This window comes from Channa argus, chromosome 15 (genome assembly GCF_033026475.1).
Source record: "Channa argus isolate prfri chromosome 15, Channa argus male v1.0, whole genome shotgun sequence".
Taxonomy (NCBI): Eukaryota; Metazoa; Chordata; class Actinopteri; order Anabantiformes; family Channidae; genus Channa; species Channa argus.
This window is the reverse complement of record NC_090211.1, coordinates 12,709,297-12,730,072: the sequence shown is the minus strand read 5'-3', so window position 1 is coordinate 12,730,072 and position 20,776 is coordinate 12,709,297. Positions and strand designations below refer to the sequence as shown.

At 44.2% G+C, this 20,776-nt stretch overlaps 1 protein-coding gene across 12 annotated transcripts in view; it reads right to left on the bottom strand.

The window, feature by feature from the left end:
• The window catches only part of LOC137099609 (BAH and coiled-coil domain-containing protein 1), a 63,210-nt gene that overhangs the window by 22,632 nt on the left and 19,802 nt on the right, over nucleotides 1–20,776 (bottom strand). For 7 of the 12 annotated variants that reach the window (XM_067476670.1, XM_067476669.1, XM_067476664.1 and 4 more), the window contains exons 3-7: nucleotides 10,972–11,154; nucleotides 3,932–4,057; nucleotides 1,421–3,718; nucleotides 560–674; nucleotides 246–445 (exon numbers count right to left, since the gene is read on the bottom strand). In XM_067476670.1, the coding sequence (XP_067332771.1) occupies nucleotides 246–445; nucleotides 560–674; nucleotides 1,421–3,718; nucleotides 3,932–4,057; nucleotides 10,972–11,154 (2,922 nt within the window). Of the gene's footprint in view, nucleotides 1–245; nucleotides 446–559; nucleotides 675–1,420; nucleotides 3,719–3,931; nucleotides 4,058–10,971; nucleotides 11,155–16,294; nucleotides 16,781–19,845; nucleotides 19,982–20,776 lie in introns of those variants that run through there. The other 5 variants (XM_067476668.1, XM_067476672.1, XM_067476675.1 and 2 more) reach the window with 3 other exon arrangements.

Genomic DNA, 20,776 nt, shown 5'->3' with positions numbered 1-20,776 from the left:
ATCATAACAGAAAATCCTTACAGTTGAATTTTATACAAATTTGAAATGACACTGTGTCAACTCAAACCTGTGTGGCAAGCAATGGCAACCAAACATTTGCCGGAAGATTATATGAAAACAAAAATGATCTGCAAATCAGCAGAGAATAAAGACCTCATTGTTTTTACCCTGTTCCATAATTAAAACAAGCAGGACCGCACTACCTACTTTAAACGATGTATTCACTACTGTTACAATGCTTTTACCATACGAGTGTCCTGTCATCCACAGGGAGGGGCTTCCAGTTCTTGGCATCCAATGATGGTGAGCAGAATGTGCATTAGGATCTCCTAATTGGCCTGACTGGAGAGACGTCCCACCTGGGACCATGAGATGCGAGGCGAGGTCTCCGTGACAGCTGTTGGAGGGGTGGATCCTTGCAAACTCCATCCTTTCCTTGTTATCCCTGACAGGATGACACAAAAATTAAGGAATTACAAAGGAAGACCTATATTGTAATGGATTTTTCCAAATACAGATTTGAATTAGGTTTTTATGCAGTAGTTTTGCAATTGCTTGCCTGATGTATGCATCTCTTTCTCTGTCCAGACAAGTCAGACTTATCTGGTCCCCACTCATTCTCTTCCTTTCATCTTCAGTTGTGGCATCTGAAGGATACATGGGGCGCGGTTGTCCTATGAGACAAACATTACCTTTATTAGTTTTCACCGCTGTGTCTCCTGGCGAGTACATATTCCCAAGTCTCTCGCCATCTCTCAAAACACTGCCATGACTTACAAGAAATTTGGACTACTGGCTATGTGCCACTATACAGATTTTGCATCCTAAACCTCAAAAGATGCCTCAATCAAAATCTTCAGCAGTTTTCAGTACTTTTAAGATTAGTGTTGAGATTTGCCAAAGTAAATTGTGATTGAAAAAAAGCTGAAGCGCACCTCATCAGAATTTTCCACTTCTTTTCAGAAGACATTCGCTGGGCAGTGAAGACAGATCACAACAAGGACACATAATGTATGTTTTATATGTTGATAAGCAGCATTATGATATTTAACATAATGCCACATAAGACAGTAATAAAGCAGGACAGTGTTGTTTTTTTGTCAGTACTGGGAGCAACATAAGTTTAGGGCCAATATAACATCAGGTCATTGCTAATCTTGTTTGGTATTCTTGACATGTACTGTAAGTAGACTTCTTGGAATTTAAGAACTTTGCTAATTTTTGTTTGAGGTCAACAAAAAGGCCACTAACAGAACTCTGAGTGCATAAAGGCTTGTCTCATCAGTAGAGCCAATATTTTCCTAGCTTTTATAGCTGTAGACTTTGTTTTCTGGTTCCTTTAACAGGTCACAGATAAGTTTTTTTTAAATGTCTCAGTTTGCTGCATTTTATTCATGAGGCAGTGACCTAGACTGCTTACCTTTCACAGAAGGATGTACTCTGCCCTGCCGGCTGGTGGGATGACTGTCTGCTGAACGACAAGGTGGCTCCCTTTGTCTGGCTACAGCAACTGCGATTCCCACTGGCGGTTGCCGCACCTCACTTTCCCCATGACCTGCTTCCCCCATATCTCGGCTTCGCCCACTGTAATCAGGGCGCTCATTGTCATTGGCTGGGCCTTTTCTGGAAGGGAGAGTTTGTTTGTTGCCCTGCAGTGCACAGCTGCCCCCAGCAGGACCTGATTTGAGGCTTCCCAGCCCCCCAAAAGGGCTTTTCTGGGAGAGGAGCAGTGGCTGTTGCTGGTTGCTGTACTTCAGTAAGCTTTTCATGGCACTACTCTCCCCCTGAGGTTGACCTTGGGCCTCAGGTTGCTGCTGTGGTTGCTGCTGTTGTTGACTGAGGGGAGGTGCATGGGGAGGCTGCGGAGGAGCCAGGCTCATCCCTGGCTGCTGCTGTTGCTGTTGCTGCTGCTGCTGTGAGTGTTGCCCGCTGGTGCTCCCTAACTCCATGTAGGACTTCCTCTGCTCCTCTTCAGGTTGTGACATATGGTGGGGAGGTCTCATAGCCCAGTGCGGCACTGTGGGCTGCTGGAGGTGGTGTTGCCCATTGCTGTAACCATAAGGAGACATGTCCATTTTTCTTTTCAGCTCCTGATTAGTCCCCTGGTTCAACTCAGCAGGAGAAGAAGAATCTGGGCCAGGCCGGCCATGTTGTTGGTGGCGTATCCTGGCAACCTTCTGACCATCCCTCTGCAAGGAGCAGATACCTCCAGGACCAGGGCCATTATGTTGACCCATACTTTTATTCCCAAGTGGGGAGGAGTTTGGTGGTGGTCCAGAATGGGAACAGTCTCTATAAGGAGAACTGTTAACAGAGTGAGGAACAGAGTGACCGGCCTTTGGGCCCTGGGGCAGTGAGGGTCTAAACACATCCATGTCCACCACGCTGTTGATACACTCAGCACTGCGTGACCGAACAACCTGGTGCTGCTGCTGGGGATGTGGAGGCTGCTGCTGTTGGGGAGGTGGAGGAAGCTGTGAGGACTGAAGATGGTGGTGGGACTGCATCCAGTCTGGAGCCTTTTCTGTCTTTCTGTATTGATTCTGCTGTTGCTGCTGTTGTTGTTGCTGCTGCTGTTGCTGTTTTCGGTGCCAACTACTATGGTGCCCACTGCCTCCATTTTTTTCTATTACTTTGTCCTTGGTATTACTGCCTCCCCCTCCACTGCCCACACCTTGGCAATCAGGATTACCAACCTGAAAGGGTCCACTAGATTTGTCCCCTAGGTCTGCCACAGATGGCACAAATGTTGGCCCTGTGACTTTAGGCTCTCGTCCCGTGTTGGCTGGCCCCCTCTCATGTGAGGCAGGATTGGCCAGAGGAGCAGAAGTAGGTGAACAGAAGAAATCCGAGTGGTGGTGTGTATGATGGGAATGATGTGGGTGGTGTGGGTGGCTGGGGTGAAGCTGAAGACAGTGGAAGCCCCCTGGATGAGGATGTGTATGAGGGTGAGCATGAGGATGTGGATGGGCATGTGCCCCCCCAGCAGGGGATCCCATGTGTAATGAAGGGGGTACAGAGTAGGGCAGAGCATGGTGGAGTGGTGCCTGACCCCTTTCCAGACAGTCTGAAGGTTGTTCACTGATCCTCATCTCTCCACTTACACCTTCTTTTGTGCAGCGACTACTGCCACTGGACCCCATATGCCTGCCCTGGTTGCTCCCACCCACAATAGCCCCTAGAGCTGTGCCCTCCCCCCCACAACTGGACATGGAGGTCTTAGATCCTGCTCCGGGTGCTGCATCTCCATTTTGCAACTTGCCGTTGTGTAAGCAGGCGCTGAGGGGCTTGCCCATACTCTGAGGGTGTTCCTTACCATAATCCATTGTGAGTGATGTTTTGTGCCTTTCTAGGGCCCGGCTATTGACTTCCTCCAGAGGCTGTGAATGTTGTGAATAGTGTGGGTGCTGCTGATGAGAGTGAGAATGGTGGTGGTGTGTGGGCTGGGGTGCCTGGTGACTGTGGTGCTGTTGCTGCTGCTGTCTGTCCTTTGTCTCCTGTTTGCTATTGGACCGATCCTTGTCTTTGACAGGTACCACTCCTCTCTCGACAGACCCCTCTTTAAGGCCTTTATGTAGACCTGTCCCTACCCCTGTATCTCTGTCTCTACTGCAGGAGCCCTGAGAGTGGCCTGAACCTGCCCTGGACATTGGTGGCAGACTGTGATTGGCTGAGATAAGCGGAGGCTGTGACGGGAGACTTCGAAGATAGAAGTTCTCTAAGAGAGGACAGAAGGTAGGTCAGAAAAGAGAAACGCATTAGTCAAGAAAGGAACAAGCAATGACAGAATTAGACTATTCAGATCTCGAGATAATGCCCTGAGGCATCCTTATATCAGTATCCCACATCAAATTACACCATACTATGTTGTATAAATCGGATTTAAATGTCTTATTCTGTCTGATTATATTTTAATCATCTCATGCCTCACCTTTTTGGGTGTCATAGAAACGGTGCTGCCCGTAGAGAACTCCACTGTTGGCATGGTGATCCAAGTGGCTCATGGGAAGGAAAGGGTGGGCCAGACTCCCTGAGAATCGAGGATACCCTGGAGCTGCTGAGATGGATAGCAGGGTGAGGGAGGGAGAGAATTGATAAGACAGGACAATAACCACCACGATGCAGTTATCCGGACTAACCCAGTATAATCCTTTAGGTCCCATGCAGCTGGTGGTGTTCATACGCAAATAAGTACTCTGCCTGTCATGTTTGCCTTTCCCGCCTGAGTTTAGAATACAAACAATATGTAAGCTTGGGGGTTGCAATAATATTTGGAAATAATTTTTGAAACATATGGCTCTTTATTTATCTCTGTCAGAACTGGCAGTGGTACCTTTTTCCATCTGAATGGAGTGATAAGGACAGATTTGAATCTTCTGTTTTCAATGAAGCAAGAGCTGGGTAGCTGACCTTTACTTACCTTTAAGGGGTAAAAGGTTATTTGGATATTGGGCCTGTAAGCCAGTGCGCCTGGGCTTATTATGTCTAGCCCATCTGGAGGACATTTACAGCACGACCAAAACAAAAAACTCAATTTGCAGTGGGACACAAAGAACTTTGAAGATAGAGGAATAAGAAAACACGGATGGAGATGAAAGCCCATCACCATGTTAGGACAAAGAAACAGCATCACTATGACAACCCACTTCCTTTGCAATTGTGTAACATTTAAAGAAATCAATGTGAATTGAATTAGCCCTTGTATTAGAACTGTATAATGTTTTTCCAAGTTACTCCAAGAAAGAGACTTAATAATATAACAAAAGTACTGCAAATTACAGAAATAGGGAAGTACAGTCATATGGTCAAATTCTTTACTAAAAGCAATGTGGTGTAACTACAGGCAATACTATACTGAGCATATTATGTAATGTGATACTGAAAACAGCCATGGCCATGAAGAAGCCTGTGCCATCCCCACAAAACGGAACCAGTTTCATCAAGTAAAGAAGCAAGAGAGAGGAAAAGCACATCAAAAGGGGAACAGAGACATGTAGTTTTGTATCGTGTATCAGCTTGTTTTCTAATCGATGTCATCCGGACAGACTTGTTGTCTGCTGTCCACCAGTAGCACATAACGTACAAGAATGTACGACCTCTGAGTCATCTACAGAAGTGCAGGTGGTTCACGTCTCCTTTTCTCTGCTTCTGCACCTGTCTCACCTTCCAGGACTTTCAAACACAACTCACAGATGGAGTGAAAGAAGGAGGAGGGCGAGGAAAAAAAAGAGGAAAACACGGCTCTACAAGCTAAATGAAAGACAGACGTATTTGTGTTGGCAAGCATGCGACCTGATCCCGGAATGCGCAGATGCAGTTCATTTCGCCTTGCAGGAGTGTGTGTGCGTGCACACTTGTGTGTATGTGTGAGTGCAGCGCTGTGGTTTTTACAGCAGCCCTGAGTGTTAAACGTCTCACTTTGTGCCGGTGGAACAATGGGCCGGTGCTGTGAGCTGGCTCTGGGGAGGGAGGAGTGTTGTGGTGGGCTTAATGACCTCGTCTCAGAGCGGCCTCCGCATCCTCCCATCTTAATTAATGAAATGCACAGAGAGGGCAAACAGCCCCGCAATAACACAGGAGGTGCTGCTTTCTGAGGAGGGCAATGGGGTGATAATTACATACCCTCACTTGTTCCTCTCTTTTTCCTTCTTTCACCAATTTTTCTACCTCTTTTACACTTTTCCCTCTCTGCCTCTTTCTCTGTCTCTTTGCTTTTATGATTAATAAGCACATGTGTTTATGCCAATTCATCTACACAGGAAGGAGGGGGATTCTTTGTTTAAGCAAGACGTTTTCCTCTGATTTTGGGAGGGAGAAAAGCACAGACTCTCTCCTCTGATAAAGACTGTTTGGCAGTCTTTATCCAAGCTGGGAGAGAGGCTTTTTTTTTTTTTTTTTTTTGCGGCAGCATGTTGTTTGTGAGCGTGACGATTGACGGCGTAATCCCTTTTCACAGCGTGGTCTGGCTGTGCCCGATAATGCCAACCCGCTCAGTTTCAGCATGCACTCCATTGGGGCGGCAAGAGGGGGACTGCTGGGCACGGCAGAGCCCATTCAGCCATTAATCTGGCCAGGACAAGGGAAGCTGCCGCTGCTGCTGCAGGCGACGTGAGCAAGGTCTTAGTGCAGTCTGCTGACTGCACAGCAGCCTAGCTTTCTTTTGCTCCCTCCACACACACAAACACACACACACACATAAACGAGTCAGCATCTGTAAGTGAATGGCAGAGGGGAGTTCAAAGCACATGCCCTCATTTCTACGGGCAGAGCAGGGACAAGAGGCAGAACAAACAGATCCTCATCCCAGGGAGGGATTTCCAGAAGTTCTGAAGGTATTTCTCACAGCATGGTGGTTTGAAAGAAGCACGCTGAAAGGGAGGACAAAGAAGGGGGCTGGGTATAGAACAGCACCTACTGGCAGAGGGGAATTAAGCCTGCTGAATTAGAGGCAGACGACAGCGTATTTTATTACCACCCTCTCTTCACTCATATCTTGTCCACCTGTACCTGCTCCAAAGACATCAGCCTATGCAATTTAGTGATGAGGGCTTCTTCACTTTTGCTAAAAGGGAAAATAACATAATGGCTGAATCGTATACTGTCTCCAGGGAAATAGCTGTAGCATTTTAGAGATGGAGAGATAGAAGCACAGAGACAGAGCATGGCGGAAGTAGACCAAGAGGAGAAGAGGAGCAGACTGAGCTGCCTGTCAGGTCTGCTAATTGAGAAAAAGTGACAGAACTATCAAGACACAGAAAGGGAGGAGAACAGGAGAAGAGACGAGAGATGTTTGGCAGAGGAGGGGCAGTGCTGTGGTGGATCTCTTCAGGTTTGACTAATTGAAAGGAAGGGATGCAGACTGGCACGAGAGGGAGAGAGAATGAAGAGTATGGATAAGAGGAGAGGTGGGGGATGCAGCTTAAATCCTACAAAAAGAAAAGCCAGCGACTGATCACAGAAGGAAAGATGGACAAGTGAAGATAGGCTTGGAAAGGCGTATCAAACAGAAGTGGATTAGACAGGTGTGTGCATGCGAGTGTGTCTATATGTGTGGACAGAGATATGAGAGTGCAATTGTTTTTGGCATAAAAGAAGTCATTTGGACTGCAGCCAGCTGGCCTCAGGCCTGTGAGCCCGCATTTTTATTTTTTTAACTCTGTTTATTCAGTCGGCTATTCAAACTGTTCCAAATGTGAAAATACATCTTTCAATAGCTCAGGGGGCCTAATCCATTTTTGCCAGGTGTTATGAAAAAATTTTGCATTACATTTCTTAAAATGGTCACTACACTACATCTGCTCCTGTGTTTTTTGTTAATATGAATGTATTCTTGCAACCACAGTCATACAGCCACCCCTTTTCCCTTTATCATTGTGACAGTGAGTCCTTACTGTTTTTGGCAATAAGGCTGAATTTTGATCCAGAGAAACCCAGTGTAGCAACACTGTTGTGACCTTATTTATATGTTGTTTTAACATGTTAGTAGGCTACCGATTTACTGTCATACATGTATAATATGTTGTGTGGATGCATGATGTAACTGTCCCTTACTCATATACTGTACATATGTGCACACACCTCACTAATGTGTTTCAGCTGTCCAACCTACAAAACCAGAGCTTTTAAAGTTCTGTTGTAATTGCAAAAGTTTGAACACAACTGTTTCATTCTATTTTAGTAGGATACAAACGCATTTTTGTCCATAATTTTTCAAAAGATTGTTTTGTCATATTGTGTGATTACTTATTTTGTATTTCAGTAGCTAGTCACACAATACATATGCCACATGCAGAATTGCACACTTTCAATTTTTTGATTTAAAAAAAAAAGAAAAAAAAAAAAAAGATCATCGTCATCCTCACTGAGGAGTTTTCCAAATAGCAGAATATCAAAATATTCTGTCAATTTGGGGAAGATTTTTAACACTTTTTTTTTTTTTTTTTTGCTATTTTCTTATGTAATTTTTTGCCAATAAAAATTAAGTGAAGACATTATTTGAAATATTTGACATTTATTTGAAATCGGTTAGAGACTATTTTGCAGAACAGACTGTAATTCTAGTCAAAACCATGAAATAGTTATTGTTCTTAATCAACTTATCCAAAAAACATCTGTTACATGAGTTAAACCACACTCTCAGTCCACGTGTTTATCCACACCAAGTGAGTAATTACATTATTACCTACTGCTCGACGCACTGTGGACTTTAGATCTTTAATCTTTAGAAAATGTGTTAGAAGAAACACAAAGACATTCTGCACTATGACAGGTATATACTAGAGATAGGAAGATCATACAGTAATCTTTGAATACAAATTCGAGCTGCTGTGCTTGGATTTGCATGCAAGCAGCCACTTTAGAAACACACTTGCAAAGAGAAAAAAAAATTCAGGGAATATCTTTAAGGTTACAAGTGACACACTAATGCATTGACACACACGCACAAGTCACTGCCTGCTCTGCTGCTGGTGGGGTTCTGCTGACACCCGGCGAGAGGAGGCGAGAGTCTGGGTAATTGTGCCGCTCATTTTGATGACTTGCTTTTTATGCAAAACAGGAAAAAGACAATATGCAATTATCTTGAGGAGGGAACAGCTGAATGTGGTTGATGAACAGTCTGGATTCAATCATGCTCTTAGTGCGTTATATGCAATTAAACTGCAATAGAGATAATGGCCTCCATTGCCAACTGAGTAATAATCCAAGTCATAATCACCTCCATTACTTTTATTAGGCTTGGCATTATCATCATCACTCTTATTAATATTATTCTACTTTTCCACAGGAAGAAAGTCTTTCACAATGAAATCCTAAACCTATAAGGTGAAAGAAACACTGATGCTGACAAAATTAGTTTGGAGAGAAATTGTTTCTTACTGGACAGATGCTATAGAGTTGATACCTCATTCAACTTCATCTATTCTTTGTGTTTATTTGAGTTTAGTCTATTCTTACCACGGTAGCAGCTGTCTACTGACTTCCCTGGTGGCCAGGACATTAGAGCAAGGTAGGGGGGAGGGAAGAAAGTGGCTGGGAGGCATCCGATGGCTTAACCCACTCAACAAACAGCATCTCAGCTGCAATTCACCCAAACTGCCCCGGCAGCAAATCACGCAACTGGGCCAATGCTGATCAGTGACCACAAATAAACACTTCCCAAAGGCATCTCCCTATGGACTAACCACTGGGCTATTCTCAGAAGATAAATAAAGAAAAAGAGCTGAAATAACAAGAGTCTGTCAACTTCAAAGACTGTAGTTCATTAGATAGAATTGGGTGGCAATCACATGTTGTAATTAGCAAAAGATTATGAACATGTAAATCTGAAAGTAACAGAAGTGAAGTCACAGCAAAGCAGATCCCACATGAATGGATCACTGGGTGGGGCTGGATTGGTCTCACATTTTTCTAGCATTTAAATTCCCCAAACACCTCAGCAGATTAATCTTTCTACTTGCTGGCTGTATCTAAGCAGATATGTTAGGTGTTGAACTGTGTGAGCCAGTAGTTTTGTAATGTATTGAGTTTAGGGTGGGAACCACCCTATTAATCTGTGAAGGAGACAACAGCTGTCTCTGCAATTGCTGCAACTTTTATTTTTCTTTTACTGTTTCTATTTGCACGTGCTGCTTTACAGATCCTTGAGTGACATTCCTGCTGATGTGAATCGAATACCGCAAGATTCCTTGGCTGAACTTTTGATCCCGTGTCCTCATCCAGAAGCCATGGCACAGTGCTCCATCTCAAACATGCTGGGCCTGGGACCACTTTGGTCCACAAATAAAGGGGATGGGAGCCTTGCTGCCCGAACAATTAGAGACCTAACTGCCCAAAAATATACAATATTGTTGTAACATTAAGGGTAAGGGTGGGTTATAGCCAAATATACTGAATGTATCTAAGCTTGCTTTGGAATTTAAATTCTCTCCCCCTGGAACGTTAGATCCACTATTTAGGACCTAAACTGTTAACATGATGCCAATCTCAATCTGCCTCTGACTCGTGTTACGCGGGGTTCAAAGAAGAAAATGCACCCTTCATGCTATGGTAAGTCATTGTAAACACTGAAAGGACTGCTGTCACAGAGGGTAGAGATCAGAGAAAAGATGCATCATGCTAATGAAAAATAACAAGTTAAAGGAAACCTCAGAATGTAAGAAGTTATTTATGAGGTCTTCAGTGAGTCTATACGTACATTGTATTGGTTTAAATGTTCAGTGTGTTATGCTGTTATACTTTATACTTCTGGTAGTTGTACAGTAACACCGCAGCTCCTAACCTATATCCATACTGCACTTTTCATTAGTGTTACTGCTAGATGCTCTGTCAGACTTTTTTAAGCCGAAGTGTTTTGCATTTAATGAATGAAAGAGACAAAAGGGGGGAAAAAAGTTAAAGATTGTTACGTGGAGAAAGGAACCCAAAGAGGGCCAACAGAAATAACTGTTATCTATGTTTTCACACAGGGATAAACTATAACTAAAATTTAATTCATGCGTTTAAAGGGGTGTTTGCTGTAGTACTGTTTGTAGACTCAACTGTCACACAATTTAAATTCTGATCGGCCAAGCAACAGTCTACAGTATGTAGATCTGAGCAATTAATTAATTTCATTCAAGAGCTGTTAATAGTGTCCTGTATTGAATAAATGCAGTTTACTTCAATTTCATTGGAAATCATAAATTAATATAAATGTTCTAATGCAGACATGTCACAGGGACTATTAGAGTCACCATACTGGAGTTATTATATGCATTAATAGATTAAATCGAGCATTTATACCATTTTTACAGGAGATTTGAAAATATTGATATAAATAGTTTATCACGATACAGCCTAAAAATATTGTGATATAGGGCATATTGCCCAGCCTTAGTAACAGTACACTCTACAAAGCTCTCTTCCCACAACTTGAAGACATGAATATTGCCACCAATATGTGAGCTTGTGTACATGTGTGATTTGAAGTACCTTCATGCGAATGGGGAAACCAGATTTGCGAGGCGCTGGAATGGGGTCCACCCCGGAAGGAGGGTGAAGAGGGCGAGGAGGGCGGCCGAGATGGGTGAGACGGGTGAGAAGCGGGGGAACCCAGACTACTGGCCAGAAAGGTCCCCATGAATGAGGCGGAGGAATTGCCCATCAATCCACTGCCTGCATTCCCACAGGGACAAAGGTAAGGAGAGAAAACATGGTTAGAATCAGGGGAGAGCGTACACACTGTGGCCATGAGTGTGGCCACACAAAAAAAAGGAAAAAAAACTGCATCAGATCTAGATGTAGATGTAAAAGGATGGAGCCCGCTGGCCCTCTAGGTGGAATCATTAAGCCAGGCAGATTTGATCAATGCCCTGGGGAGAGAGAGAGAGTGTGTGTGTGTGAAAGCGAGAAAGAGAGTTTGAGACTCTCCTCCCCCTCACTGACAGCAGAGCCCTCTCCTCTTGTCTTCTCTCCCCTCACACTGCCTCTCCCCATGGGCAGACAGAGGTCTCATCTCACAGCTGAGTACACACTTTCTCAGGCTCTCTCTCTCTCGCTCTCACACACTTTTGCTCCTGCTCCCCAGTGTCCCTTTCTCAATTTCTCTCCTTCCCTCCATTATCTTATGCTCTCCATCTCTCACTTTCATGCCCTCAATCGCTCTTACTGCTCTGCTCCATTTCACCTACTCTTCATCTCTTTTTCTTTCATTCTTGCTTTCTCCCTGCATGGCTCCAACAATCCTGCACTCTCCTTTGGTTTCATTCTTGCATTTTATTCTTTTGCCTTCCTCCCTATGTTTTGTCACAGTGGCCCTTTCCTTTCATCTCTTTCTCTCCTCTGTCCCATCTCAGCAAGCACAAATACACTATGTGCATGGCTCTTCCCAAAAGTCATCGTCTCCTCTTTCCCTCCCTCTGTCTCTTTTGTCTTTTTGACACATAGCATTACTTTGCTTTGTTCTTTACCATAATGATGGCACCAGCACAGCAATCTGTCCCTGGCTGGCTGAACTGTGTGTTTAACAAGACTATGATGAGTAATTGCCCATTCGTAGCAACGCCTGTGTGACTGGGGGCTGATTGTCTATTATGCATTGCTGGGCAAGCTGGAGAAAACACACTGATTAACCACTGCTTAAATTGCATTCCCATTACGTGCCCGCCAGTGCACTTGAGCGAGGGGCCCGTGTGCCCAGCTCTTTGCACGTTCATTTCCCCCTAGTCACATTGTCGTGAAGTCTCATGCATATGTATGAAGATGCCAGGATGACAACATGCATGCACACACAGTGGTTGCACAAACACATTATTGTATCATAGATTGTGCACTGAGAGCTAGCTATGAAAATGTAAGAGAGAGCGACATGGTAAAAATGTATTATCAGTCCCTCGTGATGAGCTGATCAAACAAGGAGCACTGTGTGATTTAATTTCCTTTAAACATGAATCAATCCAAAAATGAATCGATGCTTTTCTGGGAGTGTAAGAACAACTGCATGGAAGTTTTAATCAGCAGGGCATTAAGTGAGCACATCCTCTGGACAGACACCAGAGATAAACCCATCAGTCTGCAAAGAGTAGCCTATGGCTCATGAGCTAGAGTGCACGAGCATGCGGGGTTGTGCACGCACGCATACAACTACTGAAAGACATAGGCACTGATATGGTTTCTTGCACCCACACACAGACAAACCTCAGTTATACTTTACACCATATGCTCTGACAGGTGGAAATCCCCCACAATCCCCAACCTTATAGATCTCTACCTTTCCACCTACCTCATCAATCTATCACAAATCAATAGGAAAAACTGTTAACAGCCACCTCTAACATGTAGATGCTAATCAAAATAACATAAGAAATGTGGCTACAACTAAATCTAGTGCTACAGTGTTGGTAATCATTGTTGCCATTGTGTGATACATAAAAAAAACTAAATAACAATGTTTTTAACTATTAGTCGGCCGTTGGACTTGAAGCAAAAATCTGTAAAAACTGAATGATGATGAAAAATGATAAGGACTTCTTGAGGAAAACTTCAAATCATATAGAGATGGATGCTATAGCAACATCATACATTTCGACATCAGCATGTTTGACATTGTGAGCCTCATGGCATATAACAGTATCATTGCTTTTCTCCTTTGACTCCTTCCTTCTCTGGTGCCACCTCCTATCACCCCTGTCTCTGCAGAGTGCCCCTGGCACAGTTGTGTGGAGTGCAGGGTGGGAGTTGGTGGCAGTAAGGGGTGGATTATGGCGAGAGTGCTCACCAGGCACACATCTAGCCCCCATCCTCTAGATACCCAGGGCTCCTGTGTGGTACCACCCTCTACATTGCACTCGTCTGCCCCTTCTCTCTGCCTGTCGCCTCCAGAAACCCCAGCTTTCCTCAGTGCCTCCGGCTCTTATAAATCAGCTAATCCTTCTGCATTATTAACAGCCTTGCCCCAGAGAGGGAGAAAGGGTGAGAGAGACATAGAGAGTGACAGAGAGAGGCTGCAAAGCCTCTTTCCACACACACACCATGAGGGGAGAGAGCCTCTGCCATAAAGACAAGCAGAGAAGAGGGACAATACATTAAAAGCTGAAGTTTAAGCTGGAAGAAGGGCTGACCATTGGTCCAACCTGAGCTGTAGTATGTACAGAATAATAATAACTCTATGGCCTTTACTTCTGTCACATTGGCTGTTTGCTGAGTCCACAGCCTGTCGGTCATAGTAAATGACTGCTTCTTCTGTGGTGTCTACGGTTTGCCTCCTGCTGTGACATGCACTGTGCACGATGCTTCACAAATCTCTGTCTTTCCGTTGCAGTTGGCTGGACCATTGTTGCACTGTTGAATCTACGGACACCAATGTGATTCCCTCCCTGAACCCATATAAAGCTGAACAAATTAGATGCATCAGCCAGAAAGTTTATAAAAGTGGGCTGGTCTCCTTCTGTGTTGAGGCAGGTTCATTTTGGGTGCCAACCAAAACCGTGCCCAACAAGTGGAGTGAAGGTCCAAGGTATGAGAGCACCAAAGCTGGACTCAGCATATTTATTTGGGAGCTTATTAAATGGTAACATAGGTCAGGGTAGCCTGCAATCAATATGGCAGCTTCTTGTAAAAGCTGTGTATTTTCTCAGCCCACTTTTTAAAGATCTCTGTTTATTTATTTCTCCGGTTCTTAAGTGGTGCCAGCAGTGCACTTGTATGGGCTCTTAGGAAAATAGGGTCATGTGCATCCTAATCGGTGCCAATCCCTGACAGCGATGAAGATTAATCCTATTAGAGAATTAAATAAGAGGGAAGTACTGGGATGGGGAAACCCACCTGCCTCCATGACGACTTAACATCCCACCTTGACATCCTCACTCAAACAAGTTTTGTTCAAATGGGTTAAAATGTGCAAACACAAAAATATTGCAGAACCTCTGGAGGTGTTAACCAGTGCTACTGTTTGGCTTCAGCGTAGGTGTGTAGGGTGAAGGAGTCCAGTTTGTGCACAACAACAGCAACACAAATCCATGCACACACAGTAATGTGGGCCCAAGCAGAGGCCCCTGTGGACAGCACGGTGTGAGCAGCAGGCAGGGAGGCGGAGCAGGGAAAATGAAGGCTCAGTTGTCATGGGAACAAAAGAGAAACAGTGCTCAAGGCAAGGAGGCTGAATGCTAGCCATTACAACATCAGTGTGCAGATGCAGTTGGTCAGTGTGCTGCTCAGCAACAGCAGCCCTCCAACCTACCTTGAAACCACACCCAAGCTGTTCAGCTACTAAACACACAGTACACACACACACACCTCCCTCCAGAATTTAATCTAGTCTCAACTGTTACGCTGCAAGGAGAGAGGTGTCGTAATCTTTTCCTTGTTTGGATCATTAATCTGCTCTGATCAGCCCCCCTGCCCAATAATCTAACTCCAGGATGAATAGTTGTTTGGTGTCTTAACAAGGAATTATACAATAATGGTATATAAAGGAATTTTTCAAAGTGTGGGCCATGGAGTGACGTGAAAAAAAACTGAGAAGACAACAAGCACCCACCCACAACATGTTCTTTTGAATGCTGGGAATCAGATCAAAATTTCCTCCAGGAGAAATACACACCCATTCACACACACTTTGTGCTTGAGCATGTGACGGTGCTCACACACTTACTCACACACTCTCAAGCACAGAGATACAACTACGCCTATTGTCTAAGGAAAGATAAAGTACAATTATTTCGCTGTGCATCATATTTCCCTTTCTGCTCTTGAAAAATGAGCCAAGGTAGTCTTAAGCTTTCTGTCTTATCTGCAGACGGCAGCCTGAAGGGACGGATGGACGTGTTGTCTAGACAAGGACACCAGACAGACAACGAGAGATGAGAGTGATGGTGACAAGAGAAGATGAGAGACAGAGAAAAAATTACAGGTGTGACTGCATCAACCGGTTTTCCACAGCTCAGTGATCAGGAAGTACCAGAGAGGAAAGGATAGAAGAAGAGGAGGAAATGCCAGGTGAAACAAAAAAAAAAAAAAAAAAATTATATATATATATATCTATATATATATATATATATCTATACATATACACACACACACACACACACATATATATATATATATATATATATATATATATATATATATATATATATGTGTGTGTGTGTGTGTGTGTGTGTGTGTGTGTGTGTGTGTGTGTGTGTATATGTATAGATAGATATAGATAGATATATATATGTGTGTGTGTGTGTGTATGTGTGTGTGTGTGTGTATATGTATAGATAGATATAGATATATAGATATATATATATATATATATATATATATATATATATAGAGAGAGAGAGAGAGAGAGAGACAAATTCAGAGAACACAAGGCAGTTGAGGTTACACAGTCAGTGGTCAGTGCCATGTGGCAGCCAGCCTCTTTGGCTCTTCACAGCGCAAACTGCATGATTACAGCTCACATACTCCCCCTCCATCAAACACACACTCCCTTCCTTTTTCTTTCAAATAAATTAAATAAATAGTAGCCAGAGACCTTTTTTGTTTTTTTTTTAATTCTTTGAAAGCTTAAAAATCACTGGCTAGGTGCAGCAGCTTCTGCTGACCTGGTACTGTTGTAATTCTCTGACACAGCAATGAAGATAGCAGAACATTTACTGTTATGATATAAAAATATGATTACAGATTCAAATAACTATGAATGTCTGTGTTAATGTGCCCTTAGCTGCAAGTCATAAACTCTTTGACTCTTTAATAAATGAAAGGAGACTTTAAGTGAGGTGTAAAGACCTAAGACAGAAATAATGAAGACGTTTGAATGTTCACTTACCAAGTAAAAACATAGTGAGCAGGACGTCTGTTGGGAAGAGAGTTCCACTCCCAGTTCAGTGTCTTTCTCATTAGACTTTTCTACCAATGCAGTTCCATGTTCTCGCCAGGAATTCAGACACCCAAAAAGAAGCCAGCTAGAACTTTACACACACATATTCACTCAGATACATACAAGTTTTTGACCCTTTCCAGTAACACGAGGTAGCTGCATGGGATCAGCCAACTATACACATCAGCGGCCCCAGACAGACTGCACACGCTACCCTGGAGGGCTGCTGACTAACCCAGCTCTTCTTCCTCACAATAAAACAGAGAAGGAATTTCAAATGGCTACTAAAGTGGGGGGATTTCCTTCAAACAGTCAAAGTCATCTTGAAAACATTAAGCAACTGGTAGCCAAATTCCTCCTCATTTTGGAAACAACTATAGCAAGAAGTTTCTTTTTGTTGTTGTTTTGTTTTGGTTGCTTGTCCCTCTGCAAACTTCCTCCCTGACTTTATCTGTTTGGGTTGCTGTTGTGGGTGGCTGGATGATGATGCTGAGGGACTGGGCCCACTCTACAACTCTAGTAGGAGGCTGGTCTGATCAAAAGCATACTGAAGTGAGAGTGAGAGAGAGAGTGTGTGAGGGAGTGAGAGAGTGAGAGAGTGAGAGAGAGCACGCGAGTCCAGTTCTGGAGCTGGGCCCATTGCAGGGGTGGGGGAATGTGCCAGCAGCACACGCCTCCGACACTCTCCATACTGCGTGCCTGTGGAGTGACTTTAGTGGATGTGGTCAGTGCGGGGGTGGGAGAAGTGGGAAGGGAGTGGGAGAAGCAGTTGGAAGAACGGATGGAGGAGGAGAGAGAAAAAGATTGTCTGCACTACAGGGCAACATCCAGAGGAGGGGTAAGGGGGCGAGAGTTTGGGCTGGAAGTGTAGATAAGGGTGTGAGGATCTGTGAGAAACTCTGAGTGAAAGAGCAGCAGAAAGTGTGTGGGTGTGTGTGTGTGTGTTTGTGTGTATGTGTGTTGCTGAGCATATGTCAGCCTCTTTGTGTGTGATTGTGTGCGCGTATGGTGGTCGTCTCACTGAAGTTGACAGCCTGTGTTTGCAGAGTGGCTTTGTGGTCAGCCACTCGCTCGCGATGGAAGCGATGGCAGAGTAAAAAGGATTCTGGGAATTGTCTGTAGTGGAAGTGCTATGCAAATAGAATTGTCTCAGGGGTGAGGGGTGAGGGTCAGCTGTAGCACCCTGCCTACTTCACCCAGCTGTTTATAAAATATACAAGTTGACACGATAGGGATAAGAGATACTAATCCTAAACAAATTAGTCCAACTGGCTCGTCACATCTTGGCAGAAAGCCTGAAAACAACAATGGATCCACACAAGCCACAGGGCTACACAGAAAACAGATAGGAGAAAATGTCTCTGAGGAATATTTTGTTCTAGCTGGGGTGGAGTGATGTCTAAGAATGTGCACATATCCCACCAATATATGTTTCTCTCCATCTATTCTCTTTCTCATCAGCTTTGTTTTTATACAGGAGTCTCCAAAAACATTAGCTCTCCTGGCAAAGCAAAGAAGGTATCACATGTGTGGATTGAAACCTGGCGAGCTTGCCCAAGGGATATTCCACCTCTGTTTTAGTGCAATTAATCATTCATAAAGCTCCCTTTTGAGAAGAGGTGCCAACAGTGGTGCAAGGGGTGAGCAAATGGAAGAGATAGCAATGTCTGGAAGACTTCCTGCTGAAGAGGTGTTTTATAGGTACAGTAAATAAATCGCTGGATACATAGCACTGATGCAGCCATTTGGTGAGGGGGGGTTGGCAAGCCAGGAAGTGTTGTTTAAGAGACAATAGGACCTCTAACTGTTAAATCCAGAGCTCCTGAGTGGCTGAGAAACGTGGGTGAAGACTACAGGGTTGGAGGTGATGGGTGAAGCACAGGACAAGGTTTGTGGCTCAGGTTTGATAATGTTGAAGAACTAGAAAGCAAATGATAAATGTAGAGTCGCTGGGACTTTAATGGTTACATACTGGATATGGACATATGGCTAAGGTAAAGGTTTGGACCTTTTGCTTGGACCTGAATTAAGATGTGCTCACTGTGATCCGTGTGAAAGTCCATTAGTGTACTGAGTCACTGGTCTCATCTGCGGAGAAGAAACTGAAATTCCTGGCTGGGACACTTGAGGTGGGAGGACAGATTTGAAACAGCAGCAGGACCAGGCCAGGACAAATGAGCCCAAGGCCCATTACCTTCCTTTTACACCCACCCACACACGCACATTGACATTCCTTACTCCCACTACACAGATTTAATAGCACACACAAGAAAAACAGTGTCACAACACTATAAAACCCTAAACTGTTTTCAATTTCTCTCATTCTGTAGTTTCTCTGTAAACATAAATGTTCATGATGTCGCAGGAAGTGGATTTTGCTCAAGAGCAGCGAAGTGGATCGTCATTACAGAGTGTTTTCTCTCTAAACAACACCTTGTTATTTCCATCAGCATTTTACTTTATTAAACCTCCCTCCAAACAACCGACTAAAGCAATCAGGTTTTTGTCCCTTAGTTCAGATAAAATGCATGTGTTTCTTACAGAATGGCCAATAAAGGTTTGACATTTTGCTGAAAGCTCGCAGGGCCAGAAGCACTTTGTTCTTTGTATACTGGGCAGCTACACACTCCTCAAGGAGAGCCATTTGTTATCTGTCAAAACTTTGGTGAGTGTGCTTGTTAACTGACCCATTGTTACATGAGAGCATTTCAGGGCTGTTTGTTGCGTTCCGACTCTTTATTCCAGAGGCATAAAAGTTAGATTACCATGGTGGAGCTCATCCATCTCATTCTCTCATCCACGCATGCATGCTAAACATCCGCATTTTTATTTTGCTTTCTCTGATTTTTCCCCTCTCTCGTTTTCATGATATATACACACACGTGCGCACACACACACACACACACGCAGCAACACACCCAAACACAAAAAGAGCCGCCCACAGCTGCGTCAGGCGATCTCTCTAACAATCCAATCTGTTTTCTTTCCCATGATGTTTCCCATTGGCACAGGGAGGAGAAAATCAGATTTACTCCCCCACAGGACCCATGCAGTTGCACTGATATGGAAAATGATTTCAGTGCTGCTTGAGCCCATAAACATTATTTTGGTCTCCCCTGTTAATGACACATTTCTTCCCAGCATTGGGGATCTCACAGAGGAAGAGATGAGTGTAACGGGGTTGAAGAAGGGAGGAGAATGTGGAGGAGGACAAGAGGAAGGGGGGAAGAAATCCCCAAGGGTCTCACATATAAGAGGGGAGTCCTTCACCCCTCAAACTGCATCCTGACATCCAAGACTTTTCTCACCCTCTTCCTCATTCACACACAGACACACACACACACACACAGCTAATCAGCCACACAGGAACTGAAATTATCACACGCTTCAAATATAAGAATACAAGTCCAGCCCACCCCAACCCCAAAGAAAACCAAAATAAAAAATCAGAGTACAACAATATCCCCACTGGAAAAAAGAGTCAAACAGGGATTTCTCACCTCTCTCTTTCTCTATGTAGCTGTCAGCCTGATTCCGAACACACTGCATTTGGCTCCAGGGCTCGAAGCAGCCCCGCTACAACTGTGTCATACAACCCACATATCTTTTATTGGTGGTATAGCAGCCAATGTAACAACCCCCTCCACTCGTCTTGAACACAAGGATAAAATTTGTACTTTTAGCGCTAAGTTACAAACACTTTCTGCCCAAGGCATATTGTCAACGAGAGGAGCACACTGTAGCCTCGAGTCTTAAATGCAAGTCATTTAATAGGATGGTGGTAAAAAGAGACTCCAACAGGCCAATAGCGAGGTACTAAACCTCCCATTTGGCATTCATTAAAGCCCATCTGTGGGTCCAAATATGAGTGGGCGAACAGGAAATATCCATATTAGATACGACCAAAAACTGCCCTGCACTTTTGAACATTCTCTCACAGGTCTCTCAATCGTAAGATCCAAAAATGGGATTTTCATGGTTCTCCTGTTCCACTGGAAACATCACATGGAATGTTCTGGATCTGGTTTGTTTTACTGCTGATGAGTGATCTGTCTAAATCCATTGGTTTTATGTTCTTGCCATAGGGATGGATGGGTGACTAACGGCGGCTTGCGTGCCATGTTTCAGCCAACACAGCCAAAGCTCAGCCAGCCAGGTCACAGACACAGACATGCCTGGTAGTGGGAAAAAGGCAGCTGAACACAAGTGCTCAGCACTATTCTCTCTAATTAGTCCCCTGTTAACTTTTGAACTTAATTGGTTAATTGAGATGTGGTTAGACTGGGCAGGTTTCCCCTCCCTCAGGGTGACCAGACGGCTCCAGCATTTCAGCCTGGCACTGCCTGGCACAGGAGGTGGCTGCCTCTCTCTCACTTTCTCTCTTTCCTTTTGAGCATCCCACTGCTCCAGTGACGAGGAGTAATGATGCCG